The sequence below is a fragment of the Apteryx mantelli genome, chromosome Z (assembly GCF_036417845.1).
Source record: "Apteryx mantelli isolate bAptMan1 chromosome Z, bAptMan1.hap1, whole genome shotgun sequence".
Classification (NCBI taxonomy): Eukaryota; Metazoa; Chordata; class Aves; order Apterygiformes; family Apterygidae; genus Apteryx; species Apteryx mantelli.
The window spans coordinates 87927130-87953302 of record NC_090020.1 but is presented as its reverse complement, the minus strand read 5'-3'; the positions used below and the strand labels follow the sequence as shown (position 1 = coordinate 87953302).

The window sequence follows — 26173 nt, the reverse complement described above, 5'->3', positions numbered from 1 at the left end:
CAAGTAGTAGTCTATCAAAGTAATTTTGTTGTGATTTGAAGTTCTTGCTTCTGAGTGATATTTGTTCTACTTCAAAAGGAAATTTGAAATTTCTTGTTTAATTTTGTAATCCAGGATTACAGAACATCCTGCACTTTTTTTAAGTAAGAGGTCTGCTTTAATTAGAAAGGTTCTAATACCGATTAAGGCATTAGCCAAACTGGAATCCTCCCATCTCTCAATGAAATTATGAGAGTGCTGGGAGAACTATTTAGATAATCAAGGTTACAGAACATTTCATTAAGCAATGCACAGTCAGCCTTAATAGGATAAATACTCAATACCCCAAATCATGAACTTTTGAGACCTAGCAGGTGATTTCCTTTCCCCAAACAGTCTATGATCTATGTAGCAGATCCTGCAAATCTTCACCTGAACAGACCTGAATTGAGATTAATAATGTGAATAAAGTGTGAAAGATGAGGACCTATACAAACAAGCCACAGACAAAAGACAGTAAGGCTGGATTATAGCTCAGTCAGATGCATTCTACTTTACTGACAGTTAAGATTAAAAATACCAGTTATTCCATGTAGTGCCAGTCAAGGTGGTGATCTAGGTGGAGAGAGCCTGAGGAAAAGTAAAGTAAAACACAAAAATGAGAAGTGGGAAGATGTGATTTGCTCCCCTTTAAAAGAAAAAAAAATTGCCCCAGTTATCTGTAAGAGAAATCAACCATATAAAGAGCAGATAAAGACATTTAATATACTGTCTGTCCAATGTCGTAAAATATTAATGGATAAAAAGGATTGGTATTTTTTTTCCCCACTTAATGGAGAATCCCAGTTTTCAAATCTTGGACTGTGTACATTGAAAGGGATTTTCTGCTCAGTAGCTCAAGTTTTACAATTTTACTGTGGCCATTTAATCAACCAGGTCTTTAATTCAGCTGCATTGTGTTCCAGGAAACGTTTTGGACTCTAAAATTGGGAATTTCCACATTAAAGACTTCAAAATGCTATTGCACACTATAATTGAATTTTTGTGTACAATTAGCTTAAGGTATTAATGTAAAAAGTAGGTAGCTGCATCTAATAATTTTTTTTTTTTTTTTTTAGTAATCTGAACCATCTGCCTCTAGATATTAAGGAGTTCACTGCTTTAATCCAGATTATGGCTGACAAACTGGTTTTGGCATTCACGTTTCACTAGCATTGTGCCCTTGAAGAGCTGCTGTGGCTGTAGTAACTCTCTTGCTTATAACTGTTGGTTTTGAAAACATTTTTGGTTCAGTTTGGCATTGCTGTAGTTGTTTGCTCGTAGCTCTTTTTTTTTTTTTTTTTTTTTTTTTCTTGTGAAGAAGATGGCCTTCCTAATGAAAAGTATGTTGAGCAACCAGGTAAAGAATTTGGGACTTGGAGGTGGAGGGGAAGAAAGCAAAGAAGAAAGCACACCTTCTGACCCTGCAGCAGCCGCAGGAATGACCAGAGAGGAGTACGAGGAATATCAAAAGCAAGTGGTTGAGGAAAAGTGAGTACCTGTTCCTTATTATCAGTATTGGGCTGACTCCTGGTGACTTTGTTCAGATAAGAATAAACCAGAAAAAGAGCCAAACATCCCGTTCTCTTCCCCCTTTTCAAAGCACAAGAGTGTAAGACCATAAGAGTGGTCTTTTCTAAAGAAACTTTCCAAAATAAACGTTCACAACTGGATATAACAAAATGTTGTGTTTTTCCCTTTTTCCCCTCATCTTCCAACACTCTCCTACACACCTTGATATACTGGATTCATTCTTAATTGGGTTTGCCATACCTATCAATTTTTCTTCCATTGATACAAAGCTGGCTGTAAAGCAGTAGTTAATGCTAAAATGTGTATGATTTTTTCTCCTACAACTCTTTGCTTAGTATACTTTAAATATCTAATTTTTTCTTTTGTCCACATTTATCATGGCAGACACAAAGAAGTAATGAAAGAATGTTATGTTAAAACAGGTGATATTTATCTAAGAAAACTTTTCTTAAGATAGTTAATATTTTTGTAATTGCAGTCTGTTTTTTTCCTGAAATCTACTAAATAAAGCAGAACTTTTCAACCGTCTGATTAAACCTCAAGGATTTTATTTTGTCTGTAATTATGATCTTTAACCATTCCCTCTGTTTAAATATCAGAACAGAGATAAAATAAAGGGTTTTTAACATGTAGGAGTTTAAATCATGCATAATTATAAAGAAAGCAATTGATTTTTAAATCTCAGATGCATCTGTTCCTCTAATGATCAATTACATAATGGTTGTGTAAATCCTTCATTGAAGATGATTATAGGTGAAAGGTTAATGACTGATGGTATTTATGAGGTATCCAGGTCTGTATTTAGCAGTAGTCATTTCTATCATAACAACCTTGAATAGCTATCGTTTGTTCTGGAAAAAAATACAGAATGTTTGTTATGAATTTTTTCAAGGGTTATTTAAAAGAGAAATAATCACCTGCCTGCAGAAGGGTGCTCTCCTGAGAGTGAGAAGCAAAACAGGGTTTCTGGGATAGGGAAAATGCTTGGAAAAAAGGAAAAGAATTCTTTCTGTAATGCTTTAAAGTATGGCATATGTCTGGTACATGTCAAAATGTATTCGGGAATCGATGCAGCAGTACTCTGAAAGCACAGCTGGGAACTATAATAACTGAAGCGTTTTCGAAGAGGAAAAAAATGGCTGAGGACCGTGCACGCTGGTGTGGTTATGTAAGCGTCTGGCAGAAATCCTGGTCGCAGGCAGAACATCTGTTTCAGGGCTGCCTGGGTTTTACCCAGTTTTCAGCCGCACGGAGCGGAGAGCAGAGAGGTAAGTCCCTTGCTGGAGGTCGTACAGCGAGCCGGTGCCCGGGCAGAGCTTAGCCTTTGACACGTGACCGTCCCAGCTCTGTGATCCTTTCTTGTTTGGTTTTGGTGGCTAAACCCATAAAAACGCCCTGGCTGCCGTTTCTCAGGAAGACGTGTAGCGCACAGGAAAAGCAGATGAGATGCTGTGGCAGCGTCCAGGGGAGCTGAGGTTTGCTGCCGGCATCGCAAGCGTTTAGGCCAGAGGGGACTGCCAGTCTGTGCTGTGCATCGCAGGCTCTTGACTCTCATAAAACTCCCCTAAATCTCTTTCCTGTTCCCATAAAGCTTCATGTTCCCACTGCCAGCTAGGACTGCTACCTGTTCCTCTGGAGGCGACGGAGAGGAAAGTGGAGAGCAAGGGGCAAAATGCCCCAGAAGTGGCAAAAAATCTCTTTCCAGTCTTCCCATCAATGACTGTTAGAAAGAAGCTGGCTTCCACAGTGTTTAAGATGGCTTCCAGTTGATATGAACCTGTTTATAATTAAAAATAAAATACAATAAAATAGAATAAAAAAGAGAGGGGTAAAATGTCCAAAGATTAATTTGTGGAAGCAGAGGAAAAATAATATTTCATTTTGCAGGTAGTTTTGATATGACAAAATACATATATAGGAACAAAACCAATTTTGCCTGAGACTTTCCATGAAACTTCTTCTGAACAAAAGGGGGTAAAAGGTGAATGTTCATCTAATGTTACCAAAAAGGTCTGCAGATACACAACTTGCAAATAAATAAGTAATCTAGCCAAGAATTGTGTTGAAGCGTTCTTAAATCATGAATAAGTACTTTTCCACAAATTGAAGCTGTGGAACTCATTTCCACGGGTTAATTTAGAAGAATGAGTGGATTCAAAAAGAGACTAGACAAATCCATAGATGACAGAGGCCACCTAGGCCTATTAAAGACAATGAAGTAGAGCCAACTTCCAGCTCAAGCAGTCCCTAAATCACAGACTTTTGAAAGCTGGGCAGCTATTGTATGAGATAGTTATCCTACTCTTAAATTCCTTCTTTAAGTGTCTATTACTGCCTACTGTTGGAGATGACTGTAGGATAAGTGAACTTTTTGGTCAGAAAGACCAAGAAGACCCAGACCAGAAAGACCATTCTGACATGTTGTGTTTTTATGTGTTATGAATCACAGAATCACAGAATCGCTGAGGTTGGAAGGGACCTCTGGAGATCATCTAGTCCAACCCCCCTGCTCAAGCAGGGTCACCTAGAGCACATTGCACAGGATTGCATCCAGGCGCGTTTTGAATATCTCCAGAGAAGGAGACTCCACCACCTCTCGGGGCAACCTGTTCCAGTGCTCTGTCACCCTCACAGTGAAAAAGTTTTTCCTCGTGTTCAGATGGAAGTGTCTGTGTTTCAGTTTGTGCCCATTGCCTCGCGTCCTGTCGCTGGGCACCACTGAAAAGAGTCTGGTCCCATCCTCTCGACACCCTCCCTTCAGATACTTGTGCACATGAAGCATGTTACGCTTGTAGAATGGGAACGCTGACATGCAGCCCCACTTCTGTAAGTGCCCCTGGTGGAATAAGCAAGGAACAGGCTTAACTTTTCTGTGCTGTTTGTTGGAATTGTTCACTGTTACAGTGAGGAGTCGGAGCTAGTGTGGGTGCAGCATCTAGACAAGCAGCGCTAGCTTATTCTTTATTCTTCGCATGACTTAGGGGAACTGCTCTGAGATTAAGCTTGTGATTCAGAAAGTCTGGCACCGGTAATCACTTTAATAGTAACTCCTTTTGTGCCTTTAGCCAAGTTATATAACTCTGGGAATAACTGCTGCATGTAGCTTTCTGCAGCTGAGTGATTGGTTCAACGTAAAAGACAGTATTTTGTTAGTATTCTGAAGAAACTTTTTTTCTGATTTCCAGGATGGAAAGAGATGCAACATTTGCACAAAAAAAGGCAGAGAGAGCCTGTCTCAGGGTTCATCTGAGAGAAAAGTACAGACTCCCTAAGGTAAGCCAGTAGTTCACGGTCTGATCTAGGTCAATGACTGATTCTGAAACAACTTCATTCAGAACTGCTGGTGCACAGTTTTGAAAACAGCAAATTGCCTTCATCCGTGGGATTCCCGCTGCAGCTCAGAAGAGATGGAGGAGACCAGAGCCATGGTTTTCACTGGTGGCTGGTTGTTTTCAACCCCTTTCTTTCTTCTTGGTAGGTAAATCTACTGGAAAGATTCTTGTAATCCTTCTCTCTACTATCGGGTCTGAGGTGGAAGACTAGGCAAGATCAATCCCTGGTCTCATCCGGTCTGGCAATTAGTATACATGTTCTTAACTCAGCAACCTACAACAGTTAAATCAATTAAAAGCAAATAAAAAACCTGAAAACTCTTCCATGAGCTGTGGAGCACAAATTTCCCTAAACTTTTGAATGCTTATTTTTACTATCTTCTTCTAAGACGTGCAAGCAAACTGTCCCTTCTTTCTTCTTTAGAGCTGCCGGTTTGTCAAATAATCCCAGGGAAACCAAAATACAGACAATGAAAGCTTTCAGTAGCAGGGAAATCTGGAGATTTGTTAAAAGTAGGCAATAGCTGCAATAGCTTCTGGATCATGGTAAAAAGCATAGTTAGCATTTAAGTTGATGATATTTTCCTGACATCCAGACACACATATAGGCAATTCTCTGCTGTATTCAAAGTGTTTTCCTGTATCAGAATGAGGGCTGGCTCCTCTGTTTGTTCTGTTTCTGTTATTTTCTCTATTCCATGTTTTGAAGGATTTAACTACCAAACTCTTGTTTATCAAATGCTTAGCACTAAGCCAGTGCTAAACGTAAACAGATCTTACCTACTGAAAAAGAGAAATTATGAAACTTGTATGTTCTGGAGGTGATTTCCTGACACAAGGTGGTGATTTTTTTTTTTATAATGAAGAAAGCTGGTATCTGTTCTGAGGACTATGGGTGAGAACTGGGGTGAGCTAAAGGAGTGAGAGCCAGAATAGCATTTGACACCTGGGGAGGTTGGAAGATCCTGCAAAAGGACAAGGGAGGTAAGGCTGTAGCAGAAAAGCTGTGTGCGTTCTTCGCATTTGGGTTCGCTATGAAGGACTCCAGGTAAGTTTCCTATGACACGCTTTTTTTATGGGGGTGAGTCAGAGCTCAGTTTTGTCAGAGGTTTTAAAATAGTCAAAACTTACAATGTAGTCTGTTGTTAAACACTATACAGTACACCAGAGCCAGAGCATTTACACAAGAGTTCTTAAGGATTTCAAATTATGAAACGGTCAAACTTGCTGAGGTGTGTAGTCTGTCACTTAACCTCAGAAGATGACAAATGTGAAGACATTTTCAAAAAAAGGTTCCAAGGGATATACAGAGAGCAACAAAAAAATAACTGACTTCTGTAAGGGAAATGTAGGGAAAACTATACTAAAGAAGAAAGTTAGTAGATCTATGGGCACAAATGATCTGATGGGGGAGGGGAAGAGAAATACGACTTCTGAGTCAGAGCCCAGCCTTTCAAATCTATTAGCACTGTCGGAAGAAATGACTAATCACAAGGGTGAAAATGCTTAGTTCCAGTTTTTCAAAAAAACTTTTGGCAAAGTCCTTCCCTGAAGACTTTTTAAAGAAAAGAAATTGTGGTGGGATGGGAAGGAAGAGGAGTGAATGGCAGCGTGACAAGTTCAGTGACTGTACAGAATTGTTAAGGATAGTGAAATGCTTAAAGCTCACTGCAAGAAGTTAAGGAAAGATCTAATGATAATGAGTGACTGGGCAGTGAAATACTGAGTGAGGTGCACTGCAAGAACAGTGGGGGAGACAAGGACAAGGAACAGAGTTTTCCACTTCCTGCAAAATCTCCAGGCCATCTGTAGATGTTGACTATTGCTGTACTCAACATCTGTAAATCTCCTGATAAAATTATTTTCCATTCTTTGTAAAGAAGTGGATAAAGAGCCATCTGTGCAAATGAGTAGCAAGGCTTTTATTACTGTCCATATAGGGCCACCCTAAAACTTGAAATTCTGCTCTGGGCCAGAGGATTAGAAGACTGTGTTTCATCATGATTTTGTTACGCTTGGTTGTAGCACATGGCTTTGTCCACTTGGTGTGCTTTTCCATTTTGTCCAGAGTACGTTGCAGTGTTAGCTCTGACACACAGAAAATAACTCAAGGTTCTGTGCTTGAAAAAGTTGTTTTTGTGTTGTTTTGTGAGCTTCCTCCGTGGGCAGGAGGGAGGTAGTAGGGGACAGTGTAATCTGCACAGAGATTTGAATCATACATTTGCTCAGAACTTCTACTGCCATGAAGATCTCAGCATTTATTGAAGATTTCATTTATATCTCATAAGGAAGCATTTGACTCTTCTTAGCAATTGAAAGTTTATGTGGCTAGTGCTACCTGCCAGCTCTGAGTCCTTACCATTTATTTTCTGTTCAGTACTTTCCAGTGCTTTCCTGATTCATTATGATAGGGCAAGGTGAAAAATCCATCTCATCTAAATTTAGTTGCTAAAAATTTGATACTTAAGCCAGGCAGGTACAGTTATGTCATAACTATTCAGGTACAGTTATGTCATATGACTTCAGTGACTTGCTGAAATTTTGTCATCTGAGCAAATGACTCCTGGAAATAATGGGTGTTATCTAGGGTGTCTTTCCCTTTGGAGATAGTGTTATGACCATGTCATTGGTGCTCTCTCCGTATTTTCCATTCCTTGCCTCCTGCAGTCAGCTGGGTTCAGAGCTTGCTGGTTCCACATGAAGATGTGAACTGCTGTTTGTTTTGGTGGCCTCTTACACATCACCCAGATTACAAATAGGATGAACTGAAATATGTTTAACTAAATGCCCAAGTCCCTGCTCTGTGGTACAGAACTACAAAGGTATATAGGTGCTGACCTCCAAGGGATTTCAAGGAGATTAAGGGTCTACACACCTCTGTGGTTGTGAGCCCAGCTAGATTGGAGTCAGATTATTATATCAGTATAATTACAATATTCTAGCAGTATATGGCTCACATTTTCCTGCCATTTGTATTCTGGGTTGAGGAATTTAATTGGGATGAATTGGGATGATAGCCGTAGTCAAGATAGAGAAGTCTCCATGCAACTTTTTATTCTCTGTATTAATTAAGCAGCAGTAATGAAATTAACAATCAACAGGGAGTTCAACACATTCAAAATATCCTCAACTAACAAATTATTAATGCCCAGGCTATTTCATTCATAATTGCTCAGGGTTACCATCACAGAGATTATGTAACAGCAGGGAATAAAGAGTCAGCCCTAGACCTGTGGGCAGCTGCCTTATTAAGACCCAACTTAAAGAAAAGTTGGGGGAGAAATCTTCCCAGGAGCTGTCAAATCTGCTGATTTTTAACTATGCCAAAGTGCAAGGATTGGGAAGGGATTGTCTGAGTCTGAAATATCTATAGCATCTTCTCGCACCTACAAGAGAAACGTGTTATACTGAAGTGAGGAAGAAAAAGTGAAGGGTTGCATGGTTACGCAGGTAGCCTAAACTGGGATAACACCAGCCTTTAGATGACAGGCCCTATGCCCTTCACGGGGCATCAATTGCCTGAAAAAGATCTGTTTTTTTTCTGCTCTTCCTTTCCCCTGAATACTGGTTCTACTTGTATGAATTAGGTTCTGCTATAAAGGCCAGTCCATGGCCCGAAATTACCAATTGGAGTCATTGAATACAAGGAAAAGAGCTTTGCGAACATTTCCTTTTAATGTATGTTGTACAGCTGAGTTTAAAAGGAACGTCTTTTTCTTGGATTTTTTGTGAAGTTGTTCATAGTATTTTTAATGAAAATTTTATAACAATTTGCTGTTTAACAAAACTTTGACGTTTCTTCAGAGGTGTTCTTTTCTGGAAACAAAGTTTCCTATAGTGACTGTAAAAAAAACAACAACATAATTATTATTTTAAATTGGTGATGGGTTTTGAAGTTGTGGAAATTCTGATGTGGCAAAATACCACAGTGATGTTTTTCTACAGAAACATTTTTTTCGTGTGGAAAAATTTCTGTCAAACCTAACTAGCAGTATTAAACCTCTTTGCACAAATGATTTCTTTCTTGCTTTTTTGAGCACAGTGTGAAGAATTTAACCTGGCCAAAGTTATTATAGATACTGAAGATATTTAGAATCCTTCCTTATCTTTGACCTGGAAAGAATTTGAAAAAATGAGCGGAAGGGTTAGTCAAGATTTCTTAGCAAGTTGGTTTCTGTGGCTTTTTGTTTGCTCTCCAAAGTTACCCCATTGAAAATCGGTTTTGGGAGTCTGTCTTTTAGTGGAAGTCAAGTCAATAGGATTCGGCTCAAAAGGATTTCCTTTATGTTAAGATGATCTACCCTGTTTTCTTGTACCTAATTTGCATTTTATATGAACCAAAAAATATTTTTCTGGTTGAGATGGGGTTTTGAGACTGGGACCAAGAGCCCAAAGCAAATCTTGAATCAAAGCAGAAATCCTAGTATAAGTTACCATCAGTGAAAGTTTCATAGCATTCCCGTTACCTTCAAGGACTGACCGTAGACCTCATAGCCACCTCTACACACATCATCTCTGCTACCTTCTCCCACAGCAATGAATCTTTTCAGATTCCTTCTCCAGTTATCACTTGTCATACTCCTCAAAATAAATTCATGAATTAATAAGGGGTTCCTTCAGTCACTTCTGTCTACATCCAAATCTGCCAGGGCACTTGTTTTGATTGTCCATGAGCAGGGGGCTTAATGGCTCCACTTACTCCCTTTCCTATCGGGGCTTTTGGTGGTGCTTCTGGCCTTATGTTAGTACAACCCTTCCAGCTTGGCAGGAGAAACCAGATGGGAAGGGCTCCTTTAGTAGGACGCTTCTTTAAAAAGTTTACCATTTACCAGTGAGGTGTGTGGTTGGTGTGGTTTTTTTGTTTGTTTGTTTGTTTTTTAAGAGAGTTTCTCAGTGTTCTGTGAATCTAGTGCTACATCTAAACTGACAGATGAATCAATGCCAGGGCGCACTCTCTAATGCTGGAGTGCCATCACCTCTATTGTTAATCTACTTGACAGTCCCTAACGCAATTTTGGTCTGAGCCCACTATCCTATCACAATTTGGGAGCAAAGGCATATATGACTGAGAAATTTTAAAACATACCCTTGAAACTGAGCAATGGAATTGTATGTTTATACATTTTCTTTGTGGCAAGCACAGCTAAATATAAAAACATTTGCCACCATCTCTGCTCAACTGTTTGAAGAAGCAGCTATTTCTGCATACCATTTCCAAGGATATGAAGGATAAGAAGGTGATCAGGTGTAGTCAGCATGGATTCACAAAGGGGAAATCATGCTTAACCAATCTGATAGCCTTCTATGATGGAATGACTGGCTGGGTGGATGAGGGGAGAGCAGTGGATGTTGTCTACCTTGACTTCAGCAAGGCTCTTGACACTGTCTCCCATAACATCCCCATAGGGAAGCTCAGGAAGTGTGGGCTAGATGAGTGGACAGTGAATTGGTGGATTGAGAACTGGCTGAAAGGCGGAGCTCAGAAGGTTGTGATCAGTGGCACAGAGTCTAGTTGGAGGCCTGTAGCTAGCAGTGTCCCCCAGGGGTCAGTACTGGTTCCAGTCTTGTTCAACTTCTTCATCAGTGACCTGGATGAAGGGACAGAGTGCACCCTCAGCAAGTTTGCTGATGATCAAAAACTGGGAGGAGTGGCCGATACGCCAGAGGGCTGTGCTGCCATTCAGAGAGACCTGGACAGGCTGGAGAGGTGGGCGGAGAGGAACCTCCTGAAGTTCAACAGAGGCAAGTGCAGGGTCCTGCACCTGGGGAGGAATAACCCCATGCACCAGTCCAGGTTGGGGGTTGACCTGCTGGAAAGCAGCTCTGCGGAGAAGGACCTGGGAGTGCTGGTGGACACCAAGTTGACCATGAGCCAGCAATGTGCCCTTGTGGCCAAGAAGGCCAATGGTATCCTGGGGTGCATCAGGAAGAGTGTTGCCAGCAGGTTGAGGGCGGTGATCCTTCCTTTCTGCTCAGCCCTGGTGAGGCCACACCTGGAGTACTGTGTCCAGTTCTGGGCTCCCTAGCATAAGAAAGAGATGGAGCTACTGGAGTGAGTCCAGCAAAGAGCCACTAAGATGATTAAGGAATTGGAGCATCTCTCTTATGAGGAAAGGCTGAGAGAGCTGGGCCTGTCTGAACAGGAGGAAAAACTTCTTGACTGTGAGGGTGACTGAGCACTGGAGCAGGTTGCCCAGAGAGATTGTGAAGTCTCCGTCCCTGGATATATTCAAAAGCTGTCTGGACAGGGTCCTGGGCAACATGTTCTAGGTGACCCTGCTTGAGCAGGGGGGTTGGACTAGATGATCTCCAGAGGTCCCTTCCAACCTCAACCATTCTGTGATTCTGTGATCCTCTTCTGGCTGTTGAATTGCCAGTGAAACATCAGAAATGGCAGAAGTAAAGGACCTAGCAGACACACAATTAAAAATTAGAAAACAAAGCCACCTGAGCTCAGAAAGTGATTATATTATGTAAATACAGGTTATAAATGATATGTCTTTTCTATGGAGCAGCAGTTGGATGCTGATTCTGAACCTGAGCCATCAAAGGCCCTCTAGTGCCAATTTCATAAAATTACAGCACTGTTATGTGAAAAACACCTTTATTTGCTTGAATCTAAAAGCAAATCATGATTTGGTTGAAAAGTGAATCAGCCTTGTGACTTAAGATAAAATTATGCCATCTGCATTTAAAAAGTTTGGCAGACTTCATTTATAATCAGGGATTAAAAATGCATTTTTCTCTAACTTTGAAAAACATGGGGTTTTTTTGGTAATGAAAACCTTGCAAACTCTCTTTCCAACAAAGGGAAGTGTGTATATATATAAAATATTGTAGAATGTTTTGAGACAGGAACTATGGAAAAAAGCAGGGAAAATTATGGAGAAAGTCTCATTTAAGTTACCTCAGCTAGTCCTTCCCCGCAGTGTATATGTTGAATGAAGCTTTTGTAAGCAAATCTGAAGTGAATACAGTTTTATATAACATCTCATTTCAGATCAACAACCCTCCTTAAGGTCATTTGTCTTTTAAAATAATCTGAAGATGCAGTTTTTAATCTTCAGAAAAGGAGGACTATTGCTACACCTATAGCTTCTCGTTGAAATGGAGCTTCTCCTTTAAATGGAAGGATTATCACCCCTGTGAGTCTTTGAGTCTTTCGCAGAGGGTTATCAAGGCCACACACTTGTATTTAAACCTTGATGTCTTTGTCACTGCCTAGAGGTGCTGGTATTATGGCTGCCCACCCCTTTACAGAAGTAACTTTGCCTGCACTAGGTAGTCTCACGCTTGCAGGAGGTGTCAGACCTGCGTACCTCCTACAGACTAAACAGACCGTCTGCAATGAATCCTTTTTGTCTGGAATGAACCAAAGTTGCTGAGCTTGTTCAGATTAACAGTGCAGTCCCCAATGAAGCAGATAAACTGTGTGTTTCGTCTGTGCACAGCACACAGCCTGCATGATCACAGGACTCGATGGAAGTGCAAGATCAACTCTGTGCATGTGTAAAGGTGGCTTTCATTCCTGCAGTTGATACGTTAAGTAGTTGTAGACACTCGTGCAGAGCTACAGCCTGGCATCATAAAGTCTAGACAAATACAGTCCATCCTCAGATTTGCTCTGGACAGAGTGTCCAGCTGGAAGAGAAAGGCACATGCCTGGAGAAGCATGGATGTATGTTAGTTCTATGCATGACCGGTGTCCTATATAGGGATATAAGGAAAGAGGGCAGATTGTCCACCATGCTCTTTAGTCGCCAACTGCAATATACCATTTGTTCTAGGTGGTGAGTGCTCAGCATAGTGACAAGTGAAGAAAGAGGTAAACATATCCTGAGGGCACGTTTAATTACAGCAAGATTCGTTATGCAAAAAAAATGAAGTACAAGATTTTAAGTGGTTGATTGGATTATAGGCCTAAATCTCTAAACACTAGCATTTTACTTGGCAGATGAGTAGAAAGATACTGTTAGATTTTTCACTAGGCTTTGTTTTCCTTTTGGAGGCAAATGTAGAGCCAGCTACTGTGCAGCATTTCCCTGCAGCGTGACCACACTCTGTGAGGCCCTGGCTTTAAGTCTGAAAGGGGCAAGTTTTAAAGGCTTAAGGACAGTTAGATGCCCAGCTCCCACCTAAAAGTCAGGGGGAGCATGGTGTGTCTCTGCTTTCCAAAGTCTCCCATCAGTAGTGCTTATTCGGATCCTGAGATGGCATTAAGATCTCCGCAATCATCCTTGGGCGACCTCCCACAAATGCACTGCTACCTCGTAGGACCCCAGAAGATGCAATGGTGATTGGCTCCGTCTCCAGCAGGATTTTGACTCTGGTATACACAAACTGTGTTTGGGGCCAAACTTCCAGCGCCAACAGTGGGCGATCCAAGGTATGACAGGGACTCTAAGCTAGCAGAGCTGTTAAGCATACACTTAGCTGTGCTGATTTGCAACAGAAGCAAGTACATTTTGTAGGATATGCTTTTTTGCTTTTGTGTGTCTACCTTTAGAGAATTTCTTGTCTGAAAGTTTGCTTTCTCTGCTTTCTTTATGAAAATATATGTTATTTCAGGAAAAAATGAAGTTATTACCTGCACACTGTATAGCCCTGAAAAAAAATGCAACTCTCTATGATACAACATTATGGCAGCAAAATGGTCTCAAATCTGTGATAATGTAGTCCAGCTGCATTAATTATTTTGAAAAATGAAGCTAATTTCGGGTGGGACAGAAACTCTGAATATGACCAGTATCAATCCCTATCACACATGGTAAATGGAAGCATGAAATTCAAGACTAAGCAGGGCCCCCTTTTCAGTGCAAAATTTAAAGCTCTGTGTTATCTGGGCCAGATTTATAAGAGAAAGCAGTCCCTTAATGAACCTTAATCCTATTAACAGTATTTCAACTTGGGTTTGTCATGAGAAAGATGTTTTTATCCATGAGACGTTTGGTTTGTGGACAGCTTTTGCATCCCCAGAGTATTTAGTGCATCGGCTCCGTACAAAGCACAGTGCGTTATTACTGTCTGTTTTGAACATTAATTCTCACTTGACGCTGCAAGCTGCTTTCGTCGATCTGGCCAACTTGTGTTCTTGTGAGTTGTTCTCCCGCAAACACACCACGGGGCAGTGTCACTTTAGTGGGGGGGTCTGATACCTAAGATAAGGTGAAAATAGATGTTCTGTCATAAGCTATATTTCAAAAGCTAGCCAGTTGGAGACTGTTCTGGGTCTCATTAAGTTGAGGCTTGTTTACTGAAAGGCTTTCATCTGAAATATCAGTAGTATGGGACCAGACTGAACAGCTCCAATAACTATGCCACTGCTTTGAGAAACTCCATGTCTAAAATCAGGAATGAGCTATCAGTAATAACAAGTAAATGCATTAGGGAAGGTCAAGCAAGGAAATAAGATGGTCCAGACTTCAGTAGAGCAGGGGCCTTTGGTGCAACACCATCCCAAACATATTCATTCATGTTCCAGAAGTCTTTTGTGTGCATCATATGGCCGTTGCTCCAATATACAGTAGTGTGCAGTGATGATGTCTTAAATTATTGCTAGTTCTAAAGGGTGGTAAATGTGTGATCAGCTGCTTGATGGGACCGTTTGAGTAATTAACACAGTATCCTTTATTATCATCTTCTACTGCTACTTGGGAGAATCTCAAAACCGGTAACTCCTCTGATAGCCAGGGCTTGGTGATTAAAAGCTTAACACATTGCTCCTGCTACACAATTAATAAAGAATACTTCTGCTGATTGGGGTGCTGTTTCTAGCTCCCACAAATCTGATGGTGACAACCCACAGCTGAAGGGGTTAAGAGATGGCCTCACTCCTTTTAGCCACACAGTAGTAACGGTCATGATACGCTTCTCCGTATTTTTCATAAGAGATATGGGGGGAAATCAGGTTAAAGAGAAGTACGGTTTTCACAGACATGGTACTGTACAAATATATATAAGAGTAAACAGTGGCTGTGCAGTTGAGCAGACCTTGCTAAGGCCTAAAACTACACAGCCATTGCTCATATACATGCTTTCATTCATTCTTTCATTCATTCATTCATTCATTCGTGCAAACCCAGGACTCCTCTCACTCTCAAAAACACCTCCTGCTGACAGCATTGCTGCTTATTCATATCAGGCCTTTGCTGCTGTCATGCTTCATTTTGAGATGTAATGAGGCATTAATGCTTATCTTTGATGTGTGAACTGTGTCAAAATATGCCGTTCTTATGAGCACTGGATCCATCAGAATCCACTGCAAAATGTGAACAAAATCACCATTGTTTGAAAAACTGACATAGCCCCGCTGATAGAGGCAGGCAGGAAGCGAGCGTGTATAGCACTTACTGCCTCCCAGCCTTTTTAATTGCTTGACCAGGTCCTTCTCTTGTCTCCTTTTGCTTTCTCAGACTCATGCTCAAGCGCCATCCTCTTTTGTTGTCTAAGTCCTCCTGTTACCCCCCTTACCAGCGCTGCAACAGTGCTCTGATTATGTACCGGGCAGCCCCTGCTTTTCATCGTGCCCCAGAGACGCCAGCCGAAGACCTACATATGGTTTAGACATGTGGGTTGGGGAAGACAGAGACCTTTTTTCCATTAATTCTTTTCTAGGTTTCTTTGTACTGTGTGAGTTTTGTTCTGTGAGAAGTTCTAGGTAGAAGATACTTCACTTTAAAGGCCCAGGCTGGTTAGTAGGTTCCTTTCAGTGTTCACTCGAACCCTGGAAAGCTTTTCAGATGAGCTATGTCAGAAGCCCTCGTGTATGTCTAGCTTCTAAAATGGTAGGTCTCCAAGCTGAAATGCTTTTTGTTTTAATATGAAATTTTGTATAGTTTGAGCATTCTCTTTTTGTCCTGCTTTTGAATAAAAAGTATATGAAAGGTAAAAACAATAATAAGACCTTCCATGATGAAATTCAAAAAGAGGGGTAGAAGAAAGGGTTCAAAATTAGTGTGACTAGAATGAAATTGGCCTATCGAACAAAGTGCTGGTGATGTACATAAGGGTTTGTGTTGTTCGTGATAGACCTTGCTACACTAAGCTTTTTCAGATCTCTCTGCGTGCATGTGTGCAGAGCACCTGGGTTTTTTTGATCGGCAGGAGGGTCTGTTCAGGATTACGGCCCTGCTGTCTCTCATATACTTCAATACAGATATTTGCACACAGATCAGCAGAATTCCCCTGCTCATCCAGCCTTTCATACAAAAGGTGGCAAGCAACAAAACTGCTCAAATAAAATCCAGTGGCTATTAGGCTTGCATTAGAAATAGGGCCATATTTCACATTAAGCAAAATATATGTAATTTAGTAGCTCAGATTCACACTTTTTTTTAACTGCTAATTATTTTATCTCCCCAACTGTGACAAAAATGAAAAAGTCATCTGGCAGGCAAACTCCATACGTGTTTTGATGTAATAAAATCCTGAATGTCATCAGTAGGTTAAATTAACAGAAATCCAGCAACAGCCTCAAAGGAAATGGCAGGAAATGTGAGCTGACTTTCTAAACTAGGAGAAGGGAACCGGTAGCATGATGTTCCAGCGGCCAGTTTCTAGGAAGTTAACTGCATTGCTCAACAGCAGCCACTTCCATTCAACTCCTGGGCATTTTCCAGCAGACCACTGAAATACCAATAGTTTTGTTTGTTTTTTTTTGAATCTAAAAACATCTGAAAACTTTGACTGAACAATCTGTGCATTTGATTCAATTCCCACTAAAGCCCCCTCCATCTCCCTCCCCCACCCCACCCCACCCCCAAAAACCCCTCAGCGGTAGTTGCTTTGGATCCTGGACTAGCAGAAACAGAAAATACTGTCATGTATTGTTTCTGTTTTCTGTGTCTGGTTTTGTGTCAGAGTGAACTGGATGAGAACCAAATACAGATGGCTGGAGATGATGTGAGCTTGCCAGAAGACCTTCAGAAAATGGTGGCAGATGATCAGGTGGAGGAAGAGGACAAGGACTCCATCCTGCGACAGCTGCAGAACATTCAGAATATGGATATGGACACGATCAAAGAAAAGGCTCAAGCTACCTTCATGGAGATGAGGCAGGCTGCTGAGCAGAAGTGCTCTGTGATGTAGAAGAGATGCCACCTCCGAGCGAGCTCAGCCTTGTCTCCCGGGTGCGGCGGGGTGAGGGCCACCAGAGAATGGCACTTGGCTCTGCCGCAGTAAATGTAAATACGAGAGAGAGAGAGAGAGAGAGAGACTTTGAAACCTCCAGGGGGTCAAAATTTAGGTCCCATGGCTGCTTAGTGCTAAGTTAGAACTGATCATCGCTTTTTTAACAAAACGTTTTTCCCCATGGAAAAAAATGGCTTAATAAGCAACTATTTGGGAAAAAGTGTGCCTTTTTCCATTTTTTACCAAAAAGTCTTCAGAAATGCTACTAAATGTATTTTTTTAACCAAAATTGTGCTTCTGATGCATAACATATCTGTTATCAGTCATTTAATACTGTTTTCAGAAAATACATACATATATATATGTAATAAAAAAAAATGTTCCAAGCGTTTTGAAACAAAATTAGTATTCAAATGTTGACATTTTCTGCAAGATTTTTTTTTTAAATTTAATTTTATTTTTGACCATCTCTGCATTAAATACAGCACAAGGCAAATGCTGAAGCATATAATCTTACAGCTTGGGCCAAAGCGTTATCATACGTGGAACTGAGCAGGGCCTTGCAGGAAGCCAAGGCTTGGCCCACGAGTGGTGGGTGATGTGCACTTCCCAAGGCGGCTTCAGCTTCCCAGCCCCTCGGTCCCCAAGCGCGGTTCAAATCTACAGTGATAGCAGTGACCCTCTGCTTTGCTGCTGTTAGTGCCAAATTCTGGGGCTTCGGTACCAGCAAACAGCTGGTGCAGGCTGAAATGAGCCCTCCACGTTCGTTCTGTGAGTTCAAAGCGTTGGGAAGCAGCCACGCAACGCCCAAGCATCCCAGCCTGGCCCACCTGGGGCAGGCTGTGCTCTGGCAGGGCGCCTAAACCCTGAGAGGCACCGCGGCCTCGCTGGCGTTGAACCTGATAGAGTGCACGGCACCAGCGGCGTCCAGGGGCTTCGGGGCCCCCGCGGCAGAGCTCTGCGCCCGCGGAGCCGCCCCGTGCCCTGCACGTACTCGCGTGCACCACCCCGGCCGGCTCTGCTCGCCTGTGGCTCGGGCTTCCTGCGAGAGGAAGGACCTGCGAGGTCGCAGGCGTCTAGGCAGCGAACGATGTGGGCAAACGAGCACATGTCGCACCTTCCTGCTGGGTTTAAATCTCTCTCTCTCTCGCTTTCTCTCTTGCTTTTGCTCTCTCGCTGTCTCCCCCCAACCAAGTAAAAATATTCATTTAAAATGAATAAATGCACTAAGTACGGTTTGTCTTTCTTGTCCTTTTTTCTTTCTTTCTTTCTTTTCTTCCTTTCTTCCTTCTTTCTCTCCTTTCTCTTTCATCCTTTCTTTCTTTTTTCTCCTTTTTCTTTTTCTTCTTCTTTTTCTTTCTCTTTCTATTTCTCTGTTTCTTCCTCTCTTTCTTTCACTCATCTTTCCCCTTCCTTCCTTCCTTCCTTCCTTTTCTCTCTCCGTCTCTCAGATGCGGGCTTGCACGGAGTGAAGGTACCTTTCCCAGCGCAGTCCGCAGGAGCGCTCTGCCCTGCGCTGTCCCCTCCGCCCGGACTGGGCCGTGTCCCCGGCCCCAGGGCTGGTGGTGGCTCTGCCGAGTGGAGCGAGCCGCAGCGCCGTTCCGAGAGGCTCCTGGGCTGTCCTGCCAGGAGGGAGATCCGCTGGGGCTGTGGAGGTCCCGTCAGAGAAGCAACCGGGCGTCCCCTGTGCCAGGCACGCTCCCTGCTCCGGGGCTGCTGCGGAGGCTCCCCCCGTGCCTCCCCCACAGCACAGGCATGGCAAATGCGACAGACACTTTGACAGGGGGAAAAAAAAAAAAAAAAAAAAAAAAAAGGCTGGAGAAAAACAGCTAGACGTTATAAAGCCTGTTTCCCCCCCAAGAGGTGTTACAGTGCCCTTCCCCACGGCTGCAGCAGGACGGGGAGGGCAGTAAATGGCTTTATGTATAACATCACACACGGGTCATTTTTATTACTTTGAGCAAATACACCTGTTTTTTTAAACGATGCCTTTTATCTATTTTCAATCAGAAGCTTTTCTAGTGGCTCAAGCTGATCACCGTTTTTCCCCGAGGTAGGGGGGGGAGCACAGACATCCCCCCCCCAAACACCCCCCTGCACGCACGGAAACGTTCCCCTTCGTTACGGCGTTTCTGGGCAGTAGGAGCAGGGTCCGGGGGACACCACTTCCACATTGAGCAGAAGGAAGATGGTAAGAGCAGGGTTACACGCAGCAGGATTTCTCGGAGCCCCCAGACAACCCATGGTGCAACCTGCTGGGTCGGAAGCCTCTGGGAGAGAATCGCCTCCGGCACTTTGGGAAGCAGCAGCCTGGAAAATACTGGCCTGGACCTGCGGAAGTCACGCGCGGATCACTTGGATCACGCTGGGGCATAAGGTGACGAGGGCTGGACAAACCCTCCTCTGGGCTGGCTTCAAGCGCCTTGGCGATCCAGACTCCTAGCTGGACCCGAAGGCTGCCGCTGGGGCTCCGCTCACCCGGCTCGGGTGCAGGGGGCCGGCCCTTTCCCGCGGCCAGGGACAGCGCCACCCCCACTCCTGTCCCCTGTGGAGCAGCCAGCCGTGTGGAGAGGCTGGGAGACGTGGCAGGTGCCACTACCGTCCTCCATGGGACTGTCCTCCACGGGACCATCCTCCGTGGGACTGTCCTCCATGGGACCATCCTCCACGGGACCGTCCTCCATGGGACTGTCCTGCACGGGACTGTCCTCCGCAGGACCATCCTCTGCAGGACTGTGCGGCAGAGGGGGCGTCCGGGAGCAAGGGATCACCATGGAAAAGCTCTTTTGGCAATGGCTATTCAAATGCAAGCTGCAAAGAATTGTTAAAAAGCCATTATCAAATATTTTCCTCATTGTAGCCCCCAAGAAAGTATGCTTTTTCCTCTTGCTTGCGTCTTTCTTGGGAATATAAACCTTGCCGAGTTTACCTTCCTTGCTTTTTCCAGAGGTGTCTGGCCCGAGCATGGGGCAGTGGGGGGGGGGGCCGTGGGGCGGCGGGGGCCATGCACCTGGGCCAGGCGCCCCCCCAGTGCGCGGCCGCTCTGCTTACGGCCCCGCAGCGGGCGCCCCGGCAGCAGCAGTGGCAGCGGTGGCGGGTGGGAGCGGAGGGGTCCCGGGATGGCAGTGCCCAGCTCCCGCGGCCCCGAGGGCAGGCGCAGCCTTGGAGCCTGGCGCGGCTGCTGGCCCCGGACGAGGCGCTCCCGGGGTCGGAAGGAGGCTCAGCGCTGGCTGCTGCCCCTGACGGCTCGGCCCCGACAGGCCGGGCTGGAGCCCGCGGCAGAACCATGACTCGCCCCCCCCCCCCCAACTCCCAGCAATAACGAAGGAAGGTTTTTTTTCTCCAGAGCTTTCACTGGATGCCCTTTCTCCCAAAGCTCTCGGAGCCTTAGCAGGCAGCCGCTGTGCACAGGCGTGTGTGTGTGTGTGTGTGTGTGTGTGTGTGTGCGTGTGTGTGCGTGCGTGCCTCTGCATGTGTGTGTGCATGTGTGCATGCATGTATGTGTGCGTGTGTGCCTCTGTGTGTGTGTGCATGTGTGAGTGTGTGTGCATCTGTGCATGCGTGTGCCTCTGCTTGCATGTGTGTGTGTCTGTATACCTCTGTGTGTGTGCATGCGTGTGTGTGTGTGCCTCTTCGTGCGTGTGTGCGTGCAGGTGTGTGTGCATGTGCGTGCTTCTGTGTGTGTGTGCATGTGTGTGTGTGCGTGCATGTGTGTGTGCATGTGTGTGTGCATGTGTGTGTGCATGTGCGTGTGTGTGTGTGCATGCATGTGCGTGTGCGTGTGTGTGTGTGCACGTGCTGCACAGAAGAAGAGCGGATTAAAGGCGCTGGATCACGTGGGAGCTACCACTGGCGGGACCCTACCTGGGAGCGGGGTTCTTACGGCTAATAGGATCGCTAGAGCTCAAGGCCATCATCCCATCAAGATAAACGTCTCCGGTGCCCAATTTTAAGCAATCCGAATTCAATTAGGCTAATTGGAAAACAAGTAAAGAAGGATTGTGCTAATACAGCCTTACAGCACGCACCTCCCAGGAAGGCTGAGCGCGGCGAGCCCCGACGCGCTGCCCCTCTGCGGGCACAGCCACGACAGGCACCGGGCACTGGCCGGTGGGCGCCACCGAGCCCCACGCACTGCGCCGTGCCGTGCCGGGACCCCCGCAAGCCACGCAGCACCTCACAATCCATGCGGGAAGCACCCGGGGCCTCCCAGGGCCAGAGAAAGCAAAATCGCACCAGGAGAGAAGCAGGAGGTGACCGTCCAGGCACGGGAGACAAAGTGACGGAAGGAAGAGGTGGCAGCTTCCTCACCCGTTCTGCTTTCAGAAACACACAAACGGGAGCTTTGGGGGAGAAGAAAAGCCAACACCGGCTCACACAGTGTTTATCGGATGATAAAGAGCGAGGGTGCAGGCTCCTGCCGGGCCCCTTCCCCTCCTCGTCCTCCCTCTCCCCCGTTCCAACCTGCAGCCTGGCCTCAGCAGCCCGTCAATCCTCGGCGAGCAGCTCCCAGCTCCCAGCTCCCAGCTCCCAGCTCCCCGCTGGACGCTGCCGCGCTGCCGAGCACCATCCTGCCAGCAGAGCGACTTCGGCTTCCAGTGCCTGCTCTGCCAGGCAGTGTCTATTTGAGCTTGATGCAAAGAAAGGCCAGGAGGAGAGGAAGGAATAACCTGCGGCATTTTGTGGTGGGGATTTCATTGTGCCGGATAATTTCCCATACATATGACTCAACAGCATCAAAACTATTCCCATTTAGCCGGCATTATCCATGCACAGGAAGCAGGTACAGGAGGCAGCTGTGCTTCAGCAATTTTCCATCTTGACAATTTTTGCTAGCTTCCAAAAAAGATTACAGCAATAATTATTAGGATAATACAAGGCAAAAAAACTAACAAACAGATGTAACAAACGTGGGGGCCATCTCCTGGAAAGGCGAGAAATTTTTCCCGATTATTTGATTCCCCTAATGGATAGTCTCAAATCTGATCCCGACTGCCCCTATACATTTCCAAAGAGAAACAGTCTTTGTGAAGCTGCACTGTACGTAATACCAATTTCAGAGTTTTCACACTGGCATGAGACACCCCCGGGGATTCCGCGGCAGCAGAGGATTTAGCTGACAGCCAGGGCGCCAGACCCGGGGGGGGAAGTTCAACCACTTACCTGTGTCTTTCGGCACCTTAAACCCTCTGTGCGTTCGTCTCCGATTGCCAGAGGAACCGCAGACTTTCTTTCCGTGCTGCAGTCGGGTTCTCCGTCCTCGGGGCCGTCCGATGCCTCGCGTGCACATCGGGCACCGCAGCCTGCGCCGTCAGCGGGGCGGGAGACGAAAGGCAGATTTTTCACAGTCCCTTCTGCTTCCACAGCAACTCCAGCCCCTGCAAGAAAGACCCTACAACGGCCAGTGCAGTTGCATATGGCAAATGCAAATGTAATAATCTGTACCTGGGGAGGGGAGAATCCTTCTCTATTAAGGAGGAATAACGCTCGTATACCGTGTGGGATGTGCACGCTGCTTTGGGGGGGGGGGGAGTTTTTTGCTGTGCATTCACATTGCGATTAATAGCAAAGATTCTGAGTCTTCTCCCTATATATGCTGGTTTGACAGGTGCCCTAAAAGCAGCATCTGTGCCAGGACCCAAAACTCTTCATGGCACTTTGCCATGCCAGGGTCTGGCCAAAGTGGTTCTGCTGCTTCATCTCATCTTGTCTTTTTCGCTACATCAAGCAAAAAGGACTCCTAAGTGTGTCCGGGGTTTCTGGAGGGACAGGCGTGTTTTGTGCTGGTTGCGAGAGCCATAAAAACCCAGCTCCAAATTAGAAGAAATTAGGGACATTGCACAGTTCATTCATCCTCACTAATAGAGGTCTTGGGAAATACACATGTAGATGAAAGGAGCACAAAGGCCCCTGGCTGATTGCTTTGAGCACCCTCCAATGCCCCTACAATGGTGCGGACCGGCTTTTTATATTGGGCACAAAAGCCACACTAACCTTTTCTTGTCTCTTCTGTTGGCCTCTTCCCCCCCGGACCCCAGCGGATGGCTGGGTCCTTTCTGCCGCCCCCCACTCCCCCAGAAGCAGTCAGCGAAGGCAAATCTCACCTGGAGCTACTAGGAGGAGCTGAGCGCTCAGAAAAGGAATTAACTTTGGGACATCAGACCATAAACCTTGGCAGCGTGTGGGCAAGGGCAGAGGTAAACGCTGCCAATCGTTGTTTTGGAGTGATTCCTCCGGGCAATCTACACAAAAGGATCCTGATGCTGGGGAAAGGAAAGATGGAGATTTGTTGAGACGGGTCATACCTTTAAACAGGTTGTTATGGCTGGAGGAAGTAGTGATGTTTGTCCTTCACATACGCCGTTCTCAGGCTTGAAATGGAAGCATCTTCAAAGCTAAATGCAGGCTGAAAACCACTCTGGAAGATACTGTGTTTGTCAGTTTAACCAGCCGGGACAAAAGACGGTTGGTACCTCAGAGTCAGATGTTAGCAGAAGTGATGAAGTGATAAAGAGAAGGAAAGAGAGAGGCGGGAAAAATATTGGCACAGGTAGGAGTAAGCTGGAGGTAGCAGACACGACACCATTCCCGGGTTAGTACCGTGCTGCGTCCACGTCCTGCACCAAGCCCAGCGCAAGGCAGGCACGGGTTTCAGCTCTCCGCCTCAGCTCTGAAGAGGTTTTGTAGCTCTCCCACGAAGCCGAGCCCTGCTCTCTAGACCCCCAGCCCCACTCCCTCGCCCGATGCGAAGGGGATGCAGAACCAGCTCGTGTCAGGGGGCTTCTTCGGTGACACCAGCAACTTGGCCACTTTCCTCAGAAACGTTCCCCAGAGCTTTCCCCAGGCTTGTGAAGGCTGAAGGGCCAAGACCTGCTCCTTCAAATGCCTCCAGAGTCCATCCCCCCCCCCCCAAATGCTACACACTACACACAGTTTCACTTCAAGCCTGGCTTTAAAGGGAGCCAGGTCCCAGAGCAGACATCCCGTCGGAGGGCCAGAGCGTCAGCTTCACCTCCGGTGCTTTTTGAATACGCGCTCGACTATGGGTCGCTACTGCGCCCTCCTCCCTCGCGTCCCCTTGGCAAGGTGATGCACCAAGCCGACACGCCGGGGAGCCGGGTGCCCGCCGCCCTCCGGCCCGAGCCCTCGCGGCTCCCGCGCCCCGGCGGCGCCACTGCCCCGCGCCACCTCCGACGGCGCTCGCCGGACGGGGCCCCCGGCGGCGGCGGGAGCGGGGGGGGGGGCGGCGGGAGCGCGGGGGGGCGGGGGAGGGGCGGGGGCCGCCCCGCCTCGCGGGCCGCGCGGGGGGGCGGCGGGGCCGCGGTGCTGCCTCCCCGCCGCGGCGCAGCGGAGCGGAGCGGCACGGAGCGGGACCTCGCCTTCCCCGGCCCGCCCCCCCCGCGGAGGCCGGTGCGGCGGCGGCGGCGCCGTGCCAGAGCTGCCCGCGGGGCCGGGCGGGAGCGCAGCGCAGCGCAGCGCCGGGCGCCCCATGCCCCCGCCCGGCTCCCTGCTCGCCATGGCCGAGGGCGCCTTCTCGCTGTCCGCCCCGGCGGCGCGGAGCCCCGGCGGCAACCCGTCGCGGCTGCACAGCATCGAGGCCATACTGGGCTTCCCCAAGGAGGACGGCCCGCTGGGCGCCTTCCCGCCCGACGGCGGCGGCGGCGGCGGCGGCGGCGAGGCGGACAAGCGCGGCCGGCGGCACTGCCTCCCCCGGACGCCCGCGGGCCGCGCCGAGCGCTTCCGAGGTGAGCGCGGCGGCGGCGGCGGGCCGGGCCCGGGAGGCGCCTCTCCGCGCCCCGCGGGCCGATCGCCTCCCGGTGACCGCCTGTCTCCCCCCCAGAGCCCTCCTGCCCCGGCAGCGCCAGCCCCGAGCTGCCCGCCGGCAGCGGCGGCGGCGAGGGGAAGCCGTCGGACGAGGAGCAGCCCCAGAAGAAGCACCGGCGGAACCGCACCACCTTCACCACGTACCAGCTCCACGAGCTGGAGCGCGCCTTCGAGAAGTCCCACTACCCCGACGTGTACAGCCGCGAGGAGCTCGCCGTCAAGGTCAACCTGCCCGAAGTCCGCGTGCAGGTAACACCGGCCCCGCCGCCCGCACCGGCCCGGCCCGGAGCGGAACGGAACCGGCCCGGCGCCGCGCTCCCGGCGCTGGGAGCCCCCGTCCCGTCCCAGTCCGTCCCGTCCCAGTCCGCGCCGTCCCGGCGCCGCGCTCCCGGCACAGGCAGCCCCGGCGGCGGGCGGCGCTCAGCCCGGCGCGCTGCCGTCCCGCTGCCCCGGCCCGGCTGCCCCGGGAGCCCCCCCCCCCCCCCCGGGCCGGCACCCTCACCGCTAGCCCGGACCGGAGCGACGCCGTGGGGCAGCGCCGTGGGGCCGCCGGGAGCCGCTCCAGCCCGCGCCGCCCCGACGGGGTGACCCCGGCCCGGGACGCGGCGGTGCGCGGGTCCTTCTCCGTTCGGGCGCCGCGGGTCAGCGCCCCGACCGCACTGCTGCCGGCCACACGGGAGGCTCCGCATCCACGGGCCTGCGGGGACGCGCCTCCGAAATGGGCTCCCTGCCCACTCCGCGCCGCGCACCGTGCCCCTCTCTGCTCCCGTGTTTCCTTCACTGCGTCCCGTGGGCGCCGCGCTCCGAGGGGAGCCTCTGCCTTCCGCCGGGACGGGCTGCGCCGGGCGGCCCCGCTGACACGGCTGTGCTTGCAGGTGTGGTTTCAGAACAGACGGGCCAAGTGGCGGCGGCAGGAGAAGCTGGAGGTGACCTCCGTGAAGCTGCAGGACTCGCCCATCCTCTCCTTCAGCCGCTCGCCGCAGCCGGCGCCCGTGGGCCCCCTCGGCAGCAGCCTGCCGCTGGAGACGTGGCTCGGCCCGTCCGTGCCCGGCGGCGCGGCCCTGCCGACGCTGCCCGCCTTCGCGGCCTCGCCGCAGAGCCTGCCCGGCAGCTACACGCCGCCGCCGCCCTTCCTGAACTCTCCGGCGGTGACCCACAGCCTGCAGCCCCTGGGGGCCGTGGGGCCGCCGCCGCCGCCGCCTTACCAGTGCGGAGCCACCTTTGCGGACAAGTTCCCCTTGGACGAGGCGGACCCACGCAACACCAGCATTGCCGCCTTACGGATGAAGGCCAAGGAGCACATCCAGTCCATCGGCAAACCCTGGCAGACCATCTGA

At 47.9% G+C, this 26173-nt stretch overlaps 2 protein-coding genes across 2 annotated transcripts; both read left to right on the top strand.

The window, feature by feature from the left end:
• The first annotated feature begins 993 nt into the window (after positions 1–993).
• CPLX4 (complexin 4) lies at positions 994–16970 on the top strand. Its single transcript, XM_013945680.2, has 3 exons — positions 994–1509; positions 4737–4824; positions 16743–16970. Exons 1-3 carry the CDS (start codon positions 1343–1345, stop codon positions 16968–16970), a joined length of 483 nt encoding a protein of 160 aa, XP_013801134.1. The 5' UTR covers positions 994–1342.
• A 7531-nt stretch (positions 16971–24501) lies between these two features.
• RAX (retina and anterior neural fold homeobox) lies at positions 24502–26173 on the top strand. The gene is made up of 3 exons (XM_067315980.1): positions 24502–24757; positions 24853–25085; positions 25712–26173. Exons 1-3 carry the CDS (start codon positions 24502–24504, stop codon positions 26171–26173), a joined length of 951 nt encoding a protein of 316 aa, XP_067172081.1.

Bases quoted from the DNA above. Each gene is read 5' to 3' on its own strand.
- CPLX4 (XM_013945680.2), top strand. From the start codon at position 1,343: ATGGCCTTCCTAATGAAAAGTATGTTGAGCAACCAGGTAAAGAATTTG. The intron at 1,510-4,736 runs GTGAGTACCTGT...TCTGATTTCCAG, and splicing joins AAGCAAGTGGTTGAGGAAAA to GATGGAAAGAGATGCAACAT. The intron at 4,825-16,742 runs GTAAGCCAGTAG...GTTTTGTGTCAG, and splicing joins AAAAGTACAGACTCCCTAAG to AGTGAACTGGATGAGAACCA.
- RAX (XM_067315980.1), top strand. From the start codon at position 24,502: ATGCCCCCGCCCGGCTCCCTGCTCGCCATGGCCGAGGGCGCCTTCTCG. The intron at 24,758-24,852 runs GTGAGCGCGGCG...TCTCCCCCCCAG, and splicing joins CCGCGCCGAGCGCTTCCGAG to AGCCCTCCTGCCCCGGCAGC. The intron at 25,086-25,711 runs GTAACACCGGCC...CTGTGCTTGCAG, and splicing joins TGCCCGAAGTCCGCGTGCAG to GTGTGGTTTCAGAACAGACG.